Source organism: Physeter macrocephalus, chromosome 13, assembly GCF_002837175.3.
Source record: "Physeter macrocephalus isolate SW-GA chromosome 13, ASM283717v5, whole genome shotgun sequence".
NCBI lineage: Eukaryota > Metazoa > Chordata > Mammalia > Artiodactyla > Physeteridae > Physeter > Physeter macrocephalus.
In genome coordinates, this window is record NC_041226.1 from 14,662,954 (window position 1) to 14,681,925 (window position 18,972).

The window sequence follows — 18,972 nt, forward strand, 5'->3', positions numbered from 1 at the left end:
AGGAAAGAAAGAAGGGAATAAAGAAAGGAAGGAAGGAAGAAAGAAAGAAAGAAGGAAAGAAGAAAGAAAGAAGGAAAGAAGGAAGGAAAGAAAGAAGGAAGGAAAGAAAGAAAGAAAGAAAGAAAGAAAGAAAGAAAGAAAGAAAGAAAGAAAGAAAGAAAGAAAGAAAGAAAGAAAGAAAGAAAGAAAGAAAGAAAGAAAGAAAGAAAGAAAGAAAGAAAGAAAGAAAGAAAGAAAGAAAGAAAGAAAGAAAGAAAGAAAGAAAGAAAGAAAGAAAGAAAGAAAGAAAGAAAGAAAGAAAGAAAGAAAGAAAGAAAGAAAGAAAGAAAGAAAGAAAGAAAGAAAGAAAGAAAGAAAGAAAGAAAGAAAGAAAGAAAGAAAGAAAGAAAGAAAGAAAGAAAGAAAGAAAGAAAGAAAGAAAGAAAGAAAGAAAGAAAGAAAAAGAAAGAAAGAAAGAAAGGAAGAAAGGAAGAAAGAAAAGAAGACAACACACTGGTGCCTGGGGGAACCCACTGGAAATTATGATTCCACAAATTGGAGGTGAGAGCAAGCATCTGTATCTTTAAATCTCCTTGGCTGATTCTAACGGGCATCCAACTTGGAAATGCCTGGAGGCAAAGTATTTTAAAAGTGAAAGTTAAAAAAAAACCCTCCTCTTGGAGTTCATTGTGGTGGGCTTCCCTTGCCCCTGTGGACCTGCTCCGGATTCAAAGGGCAGCCCTCCACAGTCATTTTACTGCCAAGGCAAGCACTTCATCCTCCTCTGAGGCCTTCTAACTCACCCATCACAAAGACATACTTATTCATTTGCTCTGGCAAATCAGTGATCCTATTTTACACGATGTTCCTTACCTCCACAAACGTTAATTGAGCACCTACGGCCAGACGTTGATTACACGAAGTGTTAGGAAAACATCAGTGAGTAAAGGAGGCTTAATTCCTCCTGTTAGAGGGCGCCACCAGGGAAGCCCTGCCCTCACTCTTGAGTTCCGTTTTCCTTTGGTTTCTATGACTCCAGTGTTGATTCACAGACTTTGCAGACTTAAGAGGCCAGCAGAGCCGTTCACTTCGGGCTCCACTCACCGCTATGATGGTCTGTTGCTCTGTTACGTCTTTAGTTCACAGAGACGCTTATCTTGTTTTGAGCATAGGTTTCCCTTTCCTTACCAAGCATAATAATGATAAAGGGAAAGTCTTCAAAGCTACCAAAGAGAAATGGCATATGCTATCTTTGATTTTTAATCCAGCATTGCTGCTGATGAAGCCAAGCAGAGGGTGTAAAATCACAAAACTGTCTTTAACCAGACGTCAATGTCTTCACTAGCTTTTCTACCTTAAAAAAAGGAAAGAAAAAAATATCAACTTCATAGCCTGGTGTTTCATTTTCTGAATGAACTGTAATTCAACCAGTCCCCTTCTGAGGGATGTTGGGCTTGTTTTCAATTGTGTCTTAGTACAAATGAAGTACAACATACTTGTGTATGTATCTTTGTACACTTACGTTAGCATTTCTATATGATAAACCTCCATACATTGAATTCAGGGTAAAAATTATGTTCATTAAAATCTTGTGACAACCTTTTGTATTATGGTTGCCTTAGTTAAGGTTAGTTAGCTTAGTTAAGGGCACACACTTTATCTAGGTATGGATCCTAATCCACCATTTCCCTGATGTGTGACTTTGGGCAAATCTCTTAATCTCCCTAATCCTTAGTTTCCTTATCTGTGAAAGGAAGACTAATATAGTACATACCTCATAGGGTGGCTGTAAGGATGAAGTAAGATACTGAAATCAAAACAATTAGTGTGGTATCTAACCATTACTTATTATTTGCTAAACACACTGACATGAGCTAAAACAACCTGAAGGTTGCTGAGACCTGTAGAGGTTTTCAAAAACACTGGTGAGATACATGGGTGGGGCTGGGAGGATATGGTAGATCTCTGTATCTTCTGCTCAGCTTTGCTCTGAAGACAATTCTGAACGGAAAACTACTCTAAAAAATATAGTCAACTTCAAAAAAGAAAGAAAGAAAGGAAGGAAGGACGAAAGAAAGAAAGAAAAAGGAAAGAAGGAAGGGAATAAAGAAAGGAGGCAAGCACTTCATCCTCCTCTGAGGCCTTCTAACTCACCCATCACAAAGACATACTTATTCATTTGCTCTGGCAAATCAGTGATCCTATTTTACACGATGTTCCTTACCTCCACAAACGTTAATTGAGCACCTACGGCCAGACGTTGATTACACGAAGTGTTAGGAAAACATCAGTGAGTAAAGGAGGCTTAATTCCTCCGTTAGAGGGCTCAGAGACAGTGAGGAATACAAGCCTGAGGTGACTGGGGAGGGGGACGGGGTTGACGAGGGAAGACAGGGTGTTCCCCAGCACAAGTGACTTCTACTGAAACCCGAATTCCCTGGCGTCCAGTGGTTTAGGACTCCGCGCTTCCCTTGCAGGGAGTCTGAGTTCGATCCCTGGTCAGGGAACTAAGATCCCGCAAGCCGCGTGGTGCGTCCAAAAAATAAAAATAAAAAAAATCTGAAACCTGAAAGGAGCCGGAATTATCCTGCGAGGAGGAGGGAAGAGTGTTCAAAGCAATGGCAGTGGTATGGCAAAGCCTGGGAGTGCCCCATTTAAGGCATTCAAGACACTGGATTTGGGGGTAGAAAGGAGGCCAAAAGGAGGTTTAAAAGGCAAACTGAGACCAAATGTTTAGTGTTTTACAAACCAGTGTTTTTAACCAATGTTAAAAAGTCTGTTAGCAGCCCTAAGAGCATTGAAACATTGAAAGGCTTTCAGCAAAGGGATTGCCACGATGCGGTTTGCTCTGGGGGATGGCCTCTGGTTAAGAGCCTAGCTAAGGTACTGTTGGGAGAGTTCAATGGCAGGTGGTGCTGGCTGCATCTAAGGTAGTGGCAGTGACATAGAGAGAAACCAGGGGGTGGGCAGTGGCGGTGACTCTACTGCCTCTGTTTGAGAGTTTACCTTGAGGTGCCCACAGCATGGGGTTGTGTAGGCAGCCAGTTATCAAGGTCCGAAACTCAGAAGAGAGATCTGAATTGGAAATAATTTAGGGAGGTTCCTTTGTATTATTTTCAGCACTGAACCAAAAGATGGCGTAGAAGTTTTTTTTTTTTTTTTTTTTTTCAATTCTAAGCAAACATCTTAGCGCTACAAAGCCTCCTTGACCAATGTTCCAGGTACACGTGAGTAAATAAGATTTGGCTCCAGATATAGCAATTACTACTGGCACCTCTGCCTTTCATCTCATGAGACAGAAAGTAATTGTAAACATCAATCTAGACACCACAGACTCAGCAAAGGAAAAAAGTTCACTTTTTCCCTGTGGGGAAAAACTTAAATGATTTTCCCTTTGTCTTCATTGCAGGTGTGTGTGTTGTGCGGCTTGCCAAGCCTCCTCATCAACTATGTTTGTTAAGAAACAGACATGATCCTATCTGTGTTGTTTGTATTGAAAGTATTCCCAACCTTGAAAAGCATATTAATGCGTAATGAACTAAAACAGACTCTTCTGTAGGCAATGCCTTGATCTGTGCCCTTTCTTTAGAAGTGTTAACACCACAAAGGATACAGAGAGTAGAGTTTGGCCTCCCTTAAGAATTTCACACTATTTCACGTGGTCAATTTAAAAACCTCCCTTGTGCTTCCCTCACACTATTTGTATATAACTTATCTTTTCTCTGCAGGGGGAATAAACAAACATGCATTCTGCCGTGTCACCTGTGGCTGGTGGAGTGGTGACGAATGACTTGTTTTATGGTATTTTGTGGGTGTGGGCTACATGACTTTATTTGATATTTTCTCATTCCAGGTAGTAATACCAGCCACTGACTGTTTTCTCTGTTAAGATTGTGAACTTACAAGGCACGGTGTGTATTTAAGATCTGATTACACAATTAAAAAGTTTTTTTTCTTTCTGATCTACTTGAAGTTGTAATATGGATATTTACAAAACTAATAGACAAAGGTCTACAGTTTACTTAACTTTTAAGAGAAACCAAGCTCCTAGATAAAAACAAACAAATAAGCATCTTACCAAAGAGAGGTGAGTTAAAATCTTATTCATAAATAAGAATAATTTGCAAGAACAAGCAATTCTTCTGAATTTCGCATAGGTATCCTTTAACTGTTGACAGTTTCATCCATTTATCTTTCTCTTCCTTTCACTAGTTTATTACCTACACATTAGGAAGGAAACGCTTGCCAATTATCTTGAGCGATTATCTATAATTCAACTCACTGCTTGAAGGATTTTTAAGTCGTTTCTATTACATAAGATTCTGTACAAATGGTAATAATTATAAATAATATTTAAGTTTTAGAGACTTATGACAAGGTATTGAGAAATTGAAATAGCAATAATGATTACTCTTTTCAGTTCTCATTCAGACACACTGAAAAGATACAGAGGTGCTAATGCCACACCATTTCTTTTTATTCATGGTGTAAGAAACTAGGCAGTTAATGAGAATTAATAAAAACTATTAAAATGTGTTTTAATTTCATCAGAGTCACTTTATACTTTAATTGCAGTGACTGCAATTGATTAATAGACTAATTTTCCAGTGATCATGAATAGAGCACAGAGAGGGAAAGTACATAAATAACTTAAATCTACAGATAGGCAAAAAATCAATCTTGAGGGAAATATCTTTCCTAATGCGTTCTATTAGCTGCAGTGGTAAAATTGAGAGGTTTAGGATTAAAACCCTTTTTCCATTCCCCCTCTTTCTTTCTGCTGGAGGTAACAACACACTATACAATGGCGATATGATATATCGGTTGCATTTCACAGAAATCTTATTATTTATTGCATTGTTACATGTGCTGTGACCTCCCACCTCTGTCTCTCTCTCCCTTCCTCTCTCTCGTTCTCTCTCTCTCTCACATACACACATAAAGCACATATGTCAGACACATAATAAATGTCCTACACGTGGTAACTATTATCATTACTCTTCACTCTTTTTTTTTTTTTTTTTGCGGTACGCGGGCCTCTCACTGCTGTGGCCTCTCCCGTTGCGGAGCACAGGCTCCGGACGCGCAGGCCCAGCGGCCATGGCTCACGGGCCCAGCCGCTCCGCGGCATGTGGGATCCTCCCGGACCGGGTCACGAACCCGTGTCCCCTGCATCGGCAGGCGGACTCTCAACCACTGCGCCACCAGGGAAGCCCCTACTCTTCACTGTTAATGACAACTTGGATAAAAATTTTCAGAGTACTATTGAATACATAGAGCTCTTTTTTCTCTTCTATGAACTGCACATTAAGCTATAACATCAAAACACTTGATCGACAGTTGATGGAGTGAGTCTGAACACACACGTGCAGAACAAAACGTGGTCTCTGCGTAGCCCATTTGGTGATAAATGGTCGTATTCACTCACGTGATTTTAGTCTGTTCCACCTCTAGTATGTATCTGGGAGGAGTAGAGAGACAGGAATATGGGAGGTGTCATTATTAAATAGGGGGTCTCCCTTACTGCATTTCACAGATATCTTCCATAACTCAAATCTAATCCGTACAATGATGTGGTTTGCCAGGAGTGTGAAGAAGCTTAGATCACTCACTGGATGCAGATGATCAGGCCTCTGCAATAATTACAAAAGCCTTTCAAAAGACACACAGATGTGCTTGGTGTGGCCGTCTGGTCAAAATAAGCATTTTCAGGGTTTTGTCTTCACCTTTGCCCCCTACGCAGCGTGAGAAATGTAAGGAATTTATTGGCTTGTATTTGAGGTCCACCTTGGCTGAGGTTAATAAGATAATACCTTCATCTGTACACGTCCGCTCACAGACCCTAGCACTGTCCAGGCTGAAGGGATGAGAAGGAGGTGAAAGTAGGCTGTAGGCAGATTTATCACCCCGTGAACCAAAATATGCAGGCAAAATTTCCAAGGTTGGTTTTGTATTATTCAAGAGTTCAGGGAGATCTGTGCTTTTTATCATGCTCGCATATGAAGAAACAAAGAAAACACAATTTTCCAGTTTCAATAAAGATAATTTATTTGGGGGAAGGAAAACAAAGAATCCTTACTCAACTTGAGCGGTGCACAAAATGGGTTTCCTGTGGTTGTGAGCCATAATTGTAGGGTTTTGTTTCATTTTTGTGTTTGGTAATTCAATTAAATGCTCTGAAATGTGATAGTCATCTCTTGAATGACCTTGTGTTTTAGGGAACATTGATGTGAGTTGCATGACCTTTTAGACTTAGATCTTTGGAGTCTTGTAAAACCACACACAGATGACTAAAATGTCTCAAGTCAAAGGACTATTTGCCTTATCACATGAATATACTCAATTAATTTATCTTTGTTGATAAGCTCACAATAGGTAAAGTATACTCTCCATTTACTATTTCTGCAATTTCCCACAAGCCTATAAGTATTTCAGAATAAGTTTTGGGGATTTTTTTTAAAAGTTCACAAATCATCTCCCAGCTTTCTTCATTAGTCAGCTAACTGCTGTCTCTCAGACTCTGGCAGCTGTCTCACAAGGTAAACTGCTGGTCACGGGTGGAATCAGACAGGGAATGATGGTTAGATCAATTCATCACCAATACTGGAGAAAAATACAAAGTTTCCAAAGTATGTGTCCTGTTTTAATGGCCTAAGTCACATGATTTCCATACACGTTTAAAACAAATGTAAGCCCCTTGATATGAGATTATTTCTCTAGTGGAACCTCAGTTAGTATAGAGTACCCCCAAAACCCTATAGGTAACCTACTATCATGTCCTAAAGTCTTCAGGACTCATAATCATATATATTCTAGTTATGCCAATCGTATGTAGTCTAGTTATGCCAATAGGGGCTAACTCTCTAGGGGTTATAAGAGGCCCAAAGACAGTGGACTGATGGACTAGAAGATGTCGTTAAGCAAATAGTCTCCAGAGTGATGACCCGGTAGGAGACAGTAAAATGAGCCGTCGGGCCAAATTCATAAAATTTCAGCTTTATGCGTTTTGTTTCATTTTGTTGCTATTTTACCAGCTAAACTTTTAGGAAGTACATTTAGAAGCCATTTATAACCCCACATACAGGGGACAAAGTAACTCATATGCCTCAAGATAAGGATGCTCCACTAGAGGGAATTCCCTGGTGGTCCACTCGGTGTTTCCACTGCCGTGGCATGGGTTCAATCCCTGTTCGGGGAACTAAGATACCACAAGCCGCGCAGCGCCGCCAAAACAAAACACAGCAAACCAACAACAACAAAAATAAGCAATAAAAAGAAGTTCCATTAGACACTTTACCGTATGTATTTTTGTTTTTCAACAGAAGCATTTTGATCTGAAAACTGTGTAAGTCTAGAGATTAAAGAGATGTTATCTTGCTAAAAGGAAAAAAAAACATGACGGTATAAGGAAGTCAATAAGATGAAGCGAACTGTTCTTTGGTATTTCATCGTACAGTTTGATGTGGAAAAGTAAACGTAACAGAAATGGTTTCTGTTTCCTTCTTAACAGAACCCATCCTCTACTTTGGCGGCGTCGAGTACCCTGTGGACGAGCGCGTAGGCTCTGTGGACGTGCGGGTGTGGAGAACAGGCACTGACCTGTCCCAGGCTTCCAGCGTCACCGTGAGGTCTCAGAAGACAGACCCTCCCTCTGCTGATGGTGAGCAGTTTCCTACAGCAACTCTTTTGAGTATTCTACAATTTTCGACTTACCGTGATGAAATACCGTAAAGCCCAAATACGTCACTTCTGTTTAAGCAGTCTGGTTGAATGTAATTTTTTCTGAAATTATTACTGTATAGTCGGTAAATCTAGGCTCTGTTTACTCTTGTGAGAAAATACATCTAAAGGGCCACAAACCAAAAGCTGAGTTATAAACATATAAGCCCAAGACTCTACATTTGAATGCCTTTATTTGCATGAACTGGTTCTCTATACTTGGGAAATCTACCATCGTTGAATATTATGACGTCATATGCACAACTAGAATAATCGTGAAGGCCACCCTCGGAGAAATCTAGTGGCATTTAAGTATCATGCAGGTATGTATCTCCAGCTTGGCTCCTTCCTCATTTTAAACAAATGTGCCCATAAATACTTGGGACCCAAAGACTTTTTCTACACTTCATTATACAATCTGGCCTAGCCGACACATGCTTGCCTTTTATTCTGGAATCTACATCTGCTAAAAGTTTATCATAAAGCTAGGACAAGCATAAGATAAGAAATTTCCTTTTTTGTCCCATCTAAATGACCAACAGTACAAACTCTCTCTTACACATGCCCACACACGTACGTCATACACACGTCACACATTCATCACACATACCATTCATCCCATTTTATAAGTCACCCTTAAGTTTTCACTTTTTAAATGTTGTAGAACCAGCATAGTGTTTTGCATGTAGCCAGTGTCCGAGAAACATTTGTTTAGCCAAATTAGTCATTTCTTTGGAGAAAATTCAAATCAAAGAAAGAGATGAGAATAAAGGTGAAGAAGAAGAGGAAAAGAAAAACATGGAAAGAACCACAGTGAGATTCAGATACACAGACTTTAAAAAATGAATTAAAGACACATACTCAAATATAGTTGCATATTCAGAGGTAAACAGATACAAAATGAGAGTTAGAAGAGCAGAAGGTGTGAAAACAAGGAAGAAATAATACTGAACACTCTCCCCTATTCCCAGTCTTTATGGATGTAGTGCCTAAAGATTAAGAGAAAGTTATGTTTTTTTAACTACTTCAGAACATAAATGGAGATGTCAACACTAGTATGCGCCCCACAGTCTGAAAAATAATAAGCCCAAAACCAAATACGTCTTTGAGAATAATAAGCCAAAAACCAAATATGTCTCTGGGGCAGGTATGGGTGAAGCATGTCAGACAGAAGCTTGTATCGGAAATGTGTTGTTTTAACCAGCAGGCAGTCACACACCTAAAGTTCTGTAGTAGCTTCTGAAAATAGATTTGGATATTTAACTAATGATAACAAAATTTCAATATTTATATTTCATATATAATTTATGATAATCAAATACTTGATTGATATGCTGGTTATTTTTAGTCCTGATTTTTATTAGTTCTATTTGAGAATTCCAAAATAGATTTTAAAAAAAACTATAAGACAGAAAGCTAAAATAACTAAAGGTAAAGTAACTTGTTAGACATAGATAAGACAAAGTTCAGAACCTGATCTTTGATCTACCATCTCAATAACCAAAAGGTTAGATACTAATCTTTTGCATTTCATTAAATGTATTTTCTGTAACGGTATGGCTAGTCTATATATTTTAAAAAGGATTATAAATATATCTACACAGTTTGCTTCTCATAATTTTGTTTAAAATTAGTTAGTCCCCCCCTGAAAAAGTCTTCTGTTACTGTCCTAGCTGGAACAGACTATGTGGGAATCAGTCGTAATTTAGATTTTGCACCTGGAGTCAACATGCAGACTGTTCGTGTTATCATTCTGGATGATCTTGGACAACCGGTGCTGGAAGGAATTGAGAAATTTGAACTTGTGCTTCGAATGCCTATGAATGCTGCCCTTGGTGATCCCAGCAAAGCCACGGTGGCCATAAATGATTCTGTCTCAGATTGTGAGTGTTTATTAATTTATGATGATAAGTAAAACGATAAGTTAGAGTTTATATAAATGTTAAGTAAAATGATAAACTAGGGTTTATATACCTGTATTAGTCTGCTAGGGCTGCCATAACAAAGTACTACAGACTCAGAAATTTCTTGTCTGACAGTTCTGGAGGCTAGGAGTCCAAGATCAAGGTGTCAGCAGGCTTACTTCCTTCTAAGAGATGCAAGAGAAGAATCTATTCCAGCCCTCTCTCTTGTCTTGTAGATGGCCATCTTTTCCCTGTGTGTCTTTACATCAGCTTCTATGTGTGTATCTGTGTCCAAATTTCCCTTTTATATAAGGACACCAGTCATATTGAATTAGGGCCCACCCTAATGACCTCACTGTTACTTGATTAGTTCTGTAAACACCCTATCTCCACACAAGGTCACATTCCGAGGTACTGGGTGTTAAGACTTCAACCTGTGAATTGGGGGACACAGTTCAACCCATAATACCTTAGCTGACCAAGTCTTACTTTTTCTCATCCTGATTATTTTGATAGACTTAAACAGTCTCAGAAGAAAACTTTCAGTCTTCCTCTCAAATTTAAAAAAAAATGAGATTGTTATCAATATCTTAATTGTGTGTCAAGAACTCCCTCCCACAGATGGGTAGAACCACGTGGGGTTGCACAAACCCTTGAGTATTAATGGTCTTTTTCCATTTCTCAACACAAGACACTTTCTGTTATCGCCTTACTCCCAGACACTCCTGAAATTCCCCTAACGATGTGCCCAAAACACTGTTCTGAAGCAATAAGCTTCTGGACACGTGGCAGGGCTCTCTGACACATCATCACAAGAAAATTCTGAATAATCTACCATGATGATCTTGACATTGCTTGGAGGAGTCTAACCTATTGTCAATGAGACCTATAGTTAATTGACCTAGTATAGGTGTCACTTTCCATTATCTAATATATAAAATATTATAGCCATTGTCAACTTTTCCAACACGGTCCAGGTAAACTATGCATGTGGTTATGTGCACAATATTTAATACTATTCATATCAAGAAATTCTGAGAAGCTCATGGTAAAGCAACATATATAGATACAGACATCTTAAAATCTCTGGTTTTATCTACTTTTTCACATTTCATTGCATCCTCCCGCTCCACAAAATAGGCAGAGCAAAATTACAAGGATAAGGACATCAAAATACTGAGTTAAGTGATTTGCTCAAGGCCAAAACACTGGCAAGTGACTGAGTGGAGAGTTGGATCCAGTTCTTCTCATTTCTGTTCAATTATTCTTCCTACGAAACCATGTTTTCTGAAATGCCATTTTCCTTACATTTCTGTTCACTTTGATCCATATGTTTATTTTCTTGTATTTTTTTGCAGTGCCTAAGATGCAATTCAAAGAACGAGTATATACTGGCAATGAAAATGATGGGCAGATAGTTGCCACGATCCACAGGAGTGGAGACACCCAGTACAGGTCTTCGGTGAGATGCTATACGCGACAGGCGTCTGCACAAGTGATGATGGACTTTGAAGAACGCCCGAACACGGATATCTCCACCATCACCTTCCTCCCTGGTAAGTTTCAGCTTGAAATTTTTATTTGGAATTTGCGGAAGCCAAGTTTTGGGTGTGAACTATCTATCAAGGAAATACAGGTTCTTGATTTCAGCAAGCTTATGACATGGTTTAATGTGCACTAAATGATAACAAAGTGAGGTAGATTTTAACAGGGTGAATGAATGTTCTTTTGGTTTCCGTATCAACTTATTGATTAGTTTCTAGTGATGTGCTATATTGTTTATTCAAACTTTATTCAGCAGATAATGGCATATCAAATGTGTAGATTTCACAGTACTGGGAAAGACTTAATGTTCAAATGACAGAAATGAAAGGAAATAGATGCCACATTTTTAATATGTATCCGATGTCATAACAATGACCAACCAGTACAAAGTTGCTAAATTTGCCTCCTGATCGTGTTAGAAATTCGTAAATAAAATTGGCATTTCCTCTTTTCCCCTTGTTTTCAGACACAAGTGACAGAACTTAAGACAGGCGTTAAAGAACTCCCTGTACAAATAGGGCCTGTCATTGCATATGTTCAAACCTCGTCATTCATTCAGCAGATATTAATCAAAGGCTTATTACATGCCAGACACTGTTCTTTGCACTGTTGATACAGCAGGGAAAAAAGCAACATCCCTGCCCTCATGGGGCTTACCTTCTGGTTGCAGATGCTTCCTTTACGGCCTATGGGATGTGATTGTCCTGCTGTCATTATTATTGTTCCAGGTGAGACTGAAAAGCCTTGTATCCTTGAGCTGATGGATGACGTACTATACGAAGAGGTAGAGGAGCTCCGTCTGGTTCTTGGCACTCCACAGAGCAACTCCCCTTTTGGAGCTGTGGTTGGTGAACAAAATGAAACTCTGATAAGGATCAGAGACGATGCTGATAGTAAGAAGCTGTTTCTTGTGTTCAACTGTAAATTAGGAACTGAAATCCATCTGTATTAAAGTTTTAGGTGGCTCAGAAAATAACCCCCTCTTTCTGACCTGGCTTTTAAAGTAATTGAGAAATAGGAAAAAGACTAAGATAAGTGGAGAACGAAATAAACCATTTAACCGGAAAGTTATGTTGAAGGATATGGTTTATACCTAAATGCTCAATCCCAAGCAGTCATACCTCCCTGCTCCTCCTCACATACCCCTGGGTGCAGGTTGTCCTGGGTCAACAATTTCCTCCTTCCCTTCCCACTGTCAGTGACCCACTCCTGGAAAATTTTTGGCGCATAGAGACAGCCCAGAGCACGTGATTTCTGGGGGCTGGCTCATCGCTAAGGAAGGAGCTGGGCCATGCATGCTCAGTTTCTCGTGACACACCAGTGACACTGAGCGAGGGGACAGAGGGGAGGCGAGAGAATAATCTAATTAAGCTCCTCCCACATGGGAAACAGAGAAAAAACATTAGAAATGGAGAAAAAAAGCATTCCCTTTACAATTGAATTTGTCCGTGTCTCCCACTGTTTTAGAGACAATTATTAAATTTGGAGAAACCAAATTTAGCGTCAGTGAACCCAAAGAACCAGGACAGTCGGTGGTTATAAAAATTCCAGTGATTCGCCAAGGAGACACTTCAAAGGTTTCCGTTGTGAGGGTTCACACCAAGGACGGTTCAGCCACCTCTGGAGAGGACTATCACCCTGTGTCGGAAGGTATGGGGGCTCCCAGGGCCCGTGTCCAGATGGGTTGTGCTCACACTGTGTTAGTGCTGGTGCCCTTGAGAAAAAAGAAGAGAAATATCCATCCAACTGAAATACAAATACATATCCTCCTTTAAATTAATCTCCTTCAGGAAAACAAGTCAATGGAATTTATTTCCAGGGTTTCCCTTTTTGACTGCCGGGTACATGTGTTAGGGAAATTTTGAGTTAGTGTGCTAGATGATCTTCTGTTTTGAGTCTACAGTCCTTTGATTTTCAGTGGGTTTTACCTGCATTATGGCAATCCGATATTAAATAATAATTTTCCTGAATATTCTATTGCATTGAAAATGTGCATGATAGCCAAGAAGATAGTCATAGAACAACAACAGTCCAAAACTTCAAGCTAGAAAGTTTAGTGTTAGTGGAGGACAGTAAAAGGGGGACAGATTACCAACCACAGGGACCATGAATTCTCTGGGCCTTAGGAACTCATAATGAATACATTTCATCCGTCCGTGTCCCTCTTCAAACTTTTGGATCATTTCACCCATTACTTTTATGAGTATAAAACAAGTCAGTTCTTCTCTCTCTCTCTCTGTGGATTGTTTACTGGCAAAATAGAGACTGCCAACAGTTTTTGATGATCATAGACTACAGGCATTCATCTTGATCTGCTCACTTGAGAACAAAGTTTAGGAAGTGACAGAATCAGTAATAGAATTAATGAAACAGTTGGAAAAACTAGCATCTTCTACAAAGGAACATTTATTTTCTTTGCACATATGGTAAAAGTTTGATGAACTACTATAGAGCTTCAAAGTTATCCTCATATTATTTTCTATGTAAAGAATGATAATATATTGGAAATATACACATAAAACCCCAAAAGAGAGGAAAAAACTGATCAGCTGCTAAATTATAAAATCTAAAATAAGTATTTCTAAAATGAGCATGTTTTACATAAAGGAAACACCTTCTAAATGTGGATGACATGACCTTTAACAGAAGATGCTTTTCTTATAAAGAAAACAGTTCTTTTTGCTAAGACAGAAACAAAATTACATGTATATAGTAAATTGACAAATGAAATCAGAGAAAACTTAAATAACAGTAAATCAACCAGTGTCTCTTTTATCCTATAAATATCAACATGTGTTTATAAATATTTATAATAAAAATTTAATAATCTTGCCTGAAATATATTTTAATTTCTCCTTTTATGGTCCAAATCGAGGTAGTCATTTACAATAAACAAAAAATTAAATATAGAATAAACGTTGAAATATTTTTGTGTTAAAAATGTCTAGGGGCTTCCCTGGTGATGCAGGGGTTAAGAATCCGCCTGCCAATGCAGGGGACACGGGTTCGAACCCTGGTCCGGGAAGATCCCACGTGCTGCCGAGCAACTAAGCCCGTGCGCCACAACTACTGAGCCTGCGCTCTAGAGCCTGCGAGCCACAACTACTGAGCCCGCGTGCCACAACTACTGAAGCCCGCGCGCCTAGAGCCCATGCTCCACAACAAGAGAAGCCACCGCAGCGAGAAACCCGCGCAGGGCAGCAAAGAGTAGCCCCCGCTCGCCGCAACTAGAGAAAGCCCGCCCGCAGCAACGAAGACCCAACACAGCCAAAAAATAAATAAATAAATTTATTTTTTTTAAAAATGACTAAAGTGGCTGAGGAAACAACTATCACCTAGCATGTATACTGTAAGAAAACAATTAATTTAAGCATTTAAAATAAATACTTGAGTTTTCAACTTCTCAGAAACTAGGTTTATATAATTCAGAGGGTTACAAAACTCAAATGTTTACAAGGCCAAGACAAGCAATGAAAATGAGGGAAGCAAGGAAAGTGTGAGGGAAAGATGGAGTGATGGAAATGTTCTTCAACCAGAAAGTCCATTCCCTGCTGAGAAAGACCTGTACTGTCATAGCCAGATGACTGTTGCCAGGCAGAAAAGTGCAAAAGATCTAAAAAATCTGTATTTTTCTATGAAACCCCAGATGTTGAAGGGTTAGAAAATAAATTTTCATTGCACCTTCACACAGGTCAGATCAAACAAATTGGTGACCCAGAAGTGATCAGCTATTTTCATCCTCTGGAAGGAGGACCGTAAGCCGTCTTGGGGTGTGAGAAATGGTATCAAAGAACTGGCTAAGGCCAGTGTGGAAAATGGCTGTACCCAGAAACAGAACTAATTTTAAAGATGAGTCTGGCTTACTAACACAATTTTAAAGAAAAGATCCTTTCCATAATTGACGGAAGTCGGAAAAGAAAAATATGTTGGAGACACATTTTCTTCTGCCACATTTTAAAGGATTTCTTAATTTAGAATTATAATGATTGACTACCACCGTTACATGAGAAAGCAGCGTCTGTTATCGTCTCTGATTGGAATGATTATACATTATATTCTTTATTTTCTCCTCTGAACCAGTTTTTCAAAAGGCATTGTAAAACCAACAAAATTGTTTATCCAAGTTTGGTCAGCTGCTTATTCTTGAGTTCAGTAAAATCAATTAATCTTTTAACATTTTAAGAATCTCAGAATGAATGGTTAAAAAAGGATTACCATTACTGGGTTTAATTTTCATGACAATGAAGGAATTATTTTTAGTGAGGAGTGACGGGGTGAGAGAAAAAGCACCATTAACATTTATCTTTTTAAAAATTGCTGAATTTCCAAGATTAACATCAACAACCAAAAGAAGTCTTTTTAAAATATAATTTGACATGATATTAAAAATTTCAACCATTTTATGTCCAGCTTTTCTAGATATATACATAATGAAAATACTATTCACACTCAATAATGCCTCTGATCGTATATTTGACTCATGTCCTATTGGTTTAGAAATTCTGGGAAATGAGAGGTGAGTTTGTCTGATTTTGCCAATATCAGATTGTCTATTCCATAACTCTGCATTTTTTCAAACTGTGGGTCGAAAAATCAATTTAGTAGCATATGATTAGAATTTTCTTCTGGATAAAATGTAATAGAATAGAAAATATTAGAGTGCAATGCATATCGTAAGAATAGGTGATGTTTTTAAAACATTTTATTCCGTTTTATCCACACTCACACGTGCACACAAACATATACACGTAAGTATACTGGGCCACAATATAAAATATATCTCTCATTGTGGGTCACTGTCAAAGAAGCTTAAGAAGAACTTCGCATATTCCTATGTAAAAGATTTAAACCTGTGATTTTGCATTTGTAGAAATTGAGTTTAAGGAGGGAGAAATCCAGCACATTGTTGAAATTGAAGTAATATTCGATGGGGTAAGAGAGATGAGAGAGGCCTTCACTGTCCACCTAAAACCCGATGAAAATATGATAGCAGAGATGCAGGTAAGTAATTTATGGATATAAATTTGTGGCCAGCATTTTATCATGGAAAATGCATGTAAGCATCACATAGTGTACAGTTAAGTAATCAACTTTATACAACCCTTGTATAAAGACAATGCACATAATCTCTTTTCACCTCCTAAATAAATTTTGTTTCCATTCGAAAACAAGAATCAAGAAAGTCCTAAATTCCCTGGCGGTCCAATGGTCAGGACTCCATGCTTTCACTGCCGAGGGCATGCATTCAATCCCTGGTCAGGGAACTAAGATCCTGCAAGCCCCGTGGTGCAGCCAAAATAAAAAATTCCTGTCTCTTTCTTGAAAAATCGTGTTTGTAGAAACTCAAGGACTGGAGCCTCCGAGTCCCACATCAGCCCAGTTACCCTTCCTAGTTTAGTCAATAACGACTGAATCTGGGATTAACCTCCAGAGAGAAAGCATAGTCTCAGCACAAAGATGAGGCTATTAATTTAGTGCCACACTCATTAAAACACACGTTTCAACCCACAAAACAGTTTGCCAACCCTCAAAATTCCCACCTGCTCATCGTAACTTTATTAAATTGATGTCCAGAGCCTCAATGACCCAAATGTTACTGTCCTAACACTCCTTTCCTGTGTTTATTTAATTTATATTGTCTCATCAACCAGATATTCTTCAAGATAAATGTAATTTCCGTAGAATTTTGACCTTTAAGCCTAATTTTTAAAGCTAAATGATTTAACGAACAGACCAATGTTTACAGTATCTGTGCTTACATTTACTCTATTTCTTTTATTATTTGTTTCACTATTAGCATGAGCTCAAATTGGGGAGCCTTTTTTTTCCCTTAAGTACAGGTATTTTTATTATTTTATAATTTTTACTACTTGATGGTATTTACAGTGCCTTGGGTTTTTTTTTTTTAAGTCATATTTAAAATTCAAGAAGTAGGGGCAGAAAATCTTTTTCAAATATATTTTTGTAAGTCTTGATCACATAAGAAGTGAGTCTTTAGTTTTTATGGAGCATCATATTAAACTCTTTTGAGTAAGAGGAACAGAGATTCACTCAAATCACTTCAAGTGATCAAAGCCCCTTTTAAGAAGACACACGTAAATATAGGCTTGGAAACTGCGATGTATCGTTGGATATTGGAAGATGATTCGGGAGCAAAAGGCAAATGTATCAGCAGGGTTTCCTTGTCATTCTACCCCCAGTAGATGTTCACTGGTTCCTCTTCTATCTGTGACTCAGCTTCGCCCTCTGCCTGTGCTTCTGTCCTCTGCTCCTCTGCAGCTTCACTTTTCACCTGACATCCACTTCAGCAGGGTCCATGCTGTCACATGACCTCTAGGATCTGCCTTCTCCCTGGTCTCTTTCAGCTTTCCTCCCACTATTAACTAATTGACTTTTTCATGGATCTTCCACTTTACCACCCCGAGACAGACTTAACTACTATCATCACAATTTGGAGAAAAAAATTCAAGCCCAAATACTTTGTGGGCCACTGGCCAACCCAGGACTCAGGTACCCTCCCCTGCACCATAAGATATGGCCCAAGTGCCAGGGTCATGAGGAACAGAGTACCTAGAGCCTGTCACACTGCAGAGGCTCTGGGTGTGACAATTTTTACTATAATGAAGCCATGGACTTGCCAAGCATTGTGAGTATTGTTCTGCACAATAGAAGCACCAGGAGTCTAATATTTCAATAATCATGGAGAATTATCTTTTCCTTCTAGGCCACCAAAGCCATTGTGTACATAGAAGAATTGAACAGCATGGCAGATGTCACTTTTCCTTCTGTCCCTCAAGTTGTGTCCTTACTGATGTATGATGACACTTCCAGAGCCAAAGAGGGTGCTGGACCTGTGTCTGGTTATCCTGTTGTCTGTATCACAGTGAGTAGGAAGTTGAGGAAAATTGTAAAATAGTTAAAATAATTATGAACATTAACCAATATAGTATGGGCTTTGTCATGATGAAATAAAAGTGGGGAAAAGCTGCAGGATTTAATCTTTGAACTTTGGAAAGGAAACTGTTGATCAAGGAAAGGTCCTATTTTTCTTCCTTCATCCAACAAAGGTTTACTAACTGATGTACACATAGTGTGTTATCTCGTATTACCTCAGGGTTTGTCACTGAGAGAAAAAAAAATAAGATATGAACTCTACACTCAAGGAATTTAAACATAAGGGAGAGAAAAATATATAAGAATCAGTCACTCTACTATAAGGCATGATGTGATCATTATACAAACTAGGAGATAGAACAGCAGCTCCACCTGTGAGGGAAGGTTTGGGATTGTCCGATGAAAATGTCAATAATTTAAGAGTCACATAAGGGGGAATCCCCATAAGGTTAACAGCTGGTCTTTCAGCAGAAACTCTGCTAGCCAGAGGGAGTGGCAGGACACATTTAAAGTGATGAAAAGGAAAAACCTACAACCAAGATTACTCTACCCAGCAAGGATCTCATTCAAATTCGGTGGAGAAACTAAAACCTTTACAGACTAGCAAAAGCTGAGAGAGTTCAGCACCACCAAACCAGCTATACAACAAATGCTAAAGGAACTTCTCTAGGCAAGAAACACAAGAGAAGGAAAAGACCTACAATAACAAACCCAAAACAATTAGGAAAATGGGAATAGGAACATACATATTGATAATTACCTTAAATGTAAATGGATTAAATGCTCCCACCAAAAGACACAGACTGGCTGAATGGATACAAAAACAAGACCCGTATATATGCTGTCTACAAGAGACCCACTTCAGACCTAGGGACACATACAGACTCAAACTGAGGGGATGGAAAAAGATATTCCATGCAAATGGAAATCA

General features: G+C 38.8%; 1 protein-coding gene across 1 annotated transcript in view; it reads left to right on the forward strand.

Moving 5' to 3' along the window:
- FREM2 (FRAS1 related extracellular matrix 2) overlaps positions 1–18,972 on the forward strand; it is a 167,065-nt gene that overhangs the window by 117,387 nt on the left and 30,706 nt on the right. Inside the window, exons 7-13 of the mRNA XM_007117016.3 lie at positions 7,490–7,639; positions 9,372–9,581; positions 10,961–11,158; positions 11,876–12,040; positions 12,615–12,797; positions 16,018–16,148; positions 17,872–18,030. Of these exons, the coding sequence (XP_007117078.2) occupies positions 7,490–7,639; positions 9,372–9,581; positions 10,961–11,158; positions 11,876–12,040; positions 12,615–12,797; positions 16,018–16,148; positions 17,872–18,030 (1,196 nt within the window). The remainder of the gene's footprint in view (positions 1–7,489; positions 7,640–9,371; positions 9,582–10,960; positions 11,159–11,875; positions 12,041–12,614; positions 12,798–16,017; positions 16,149–17,871; positions 18,031–18,972) is intronic.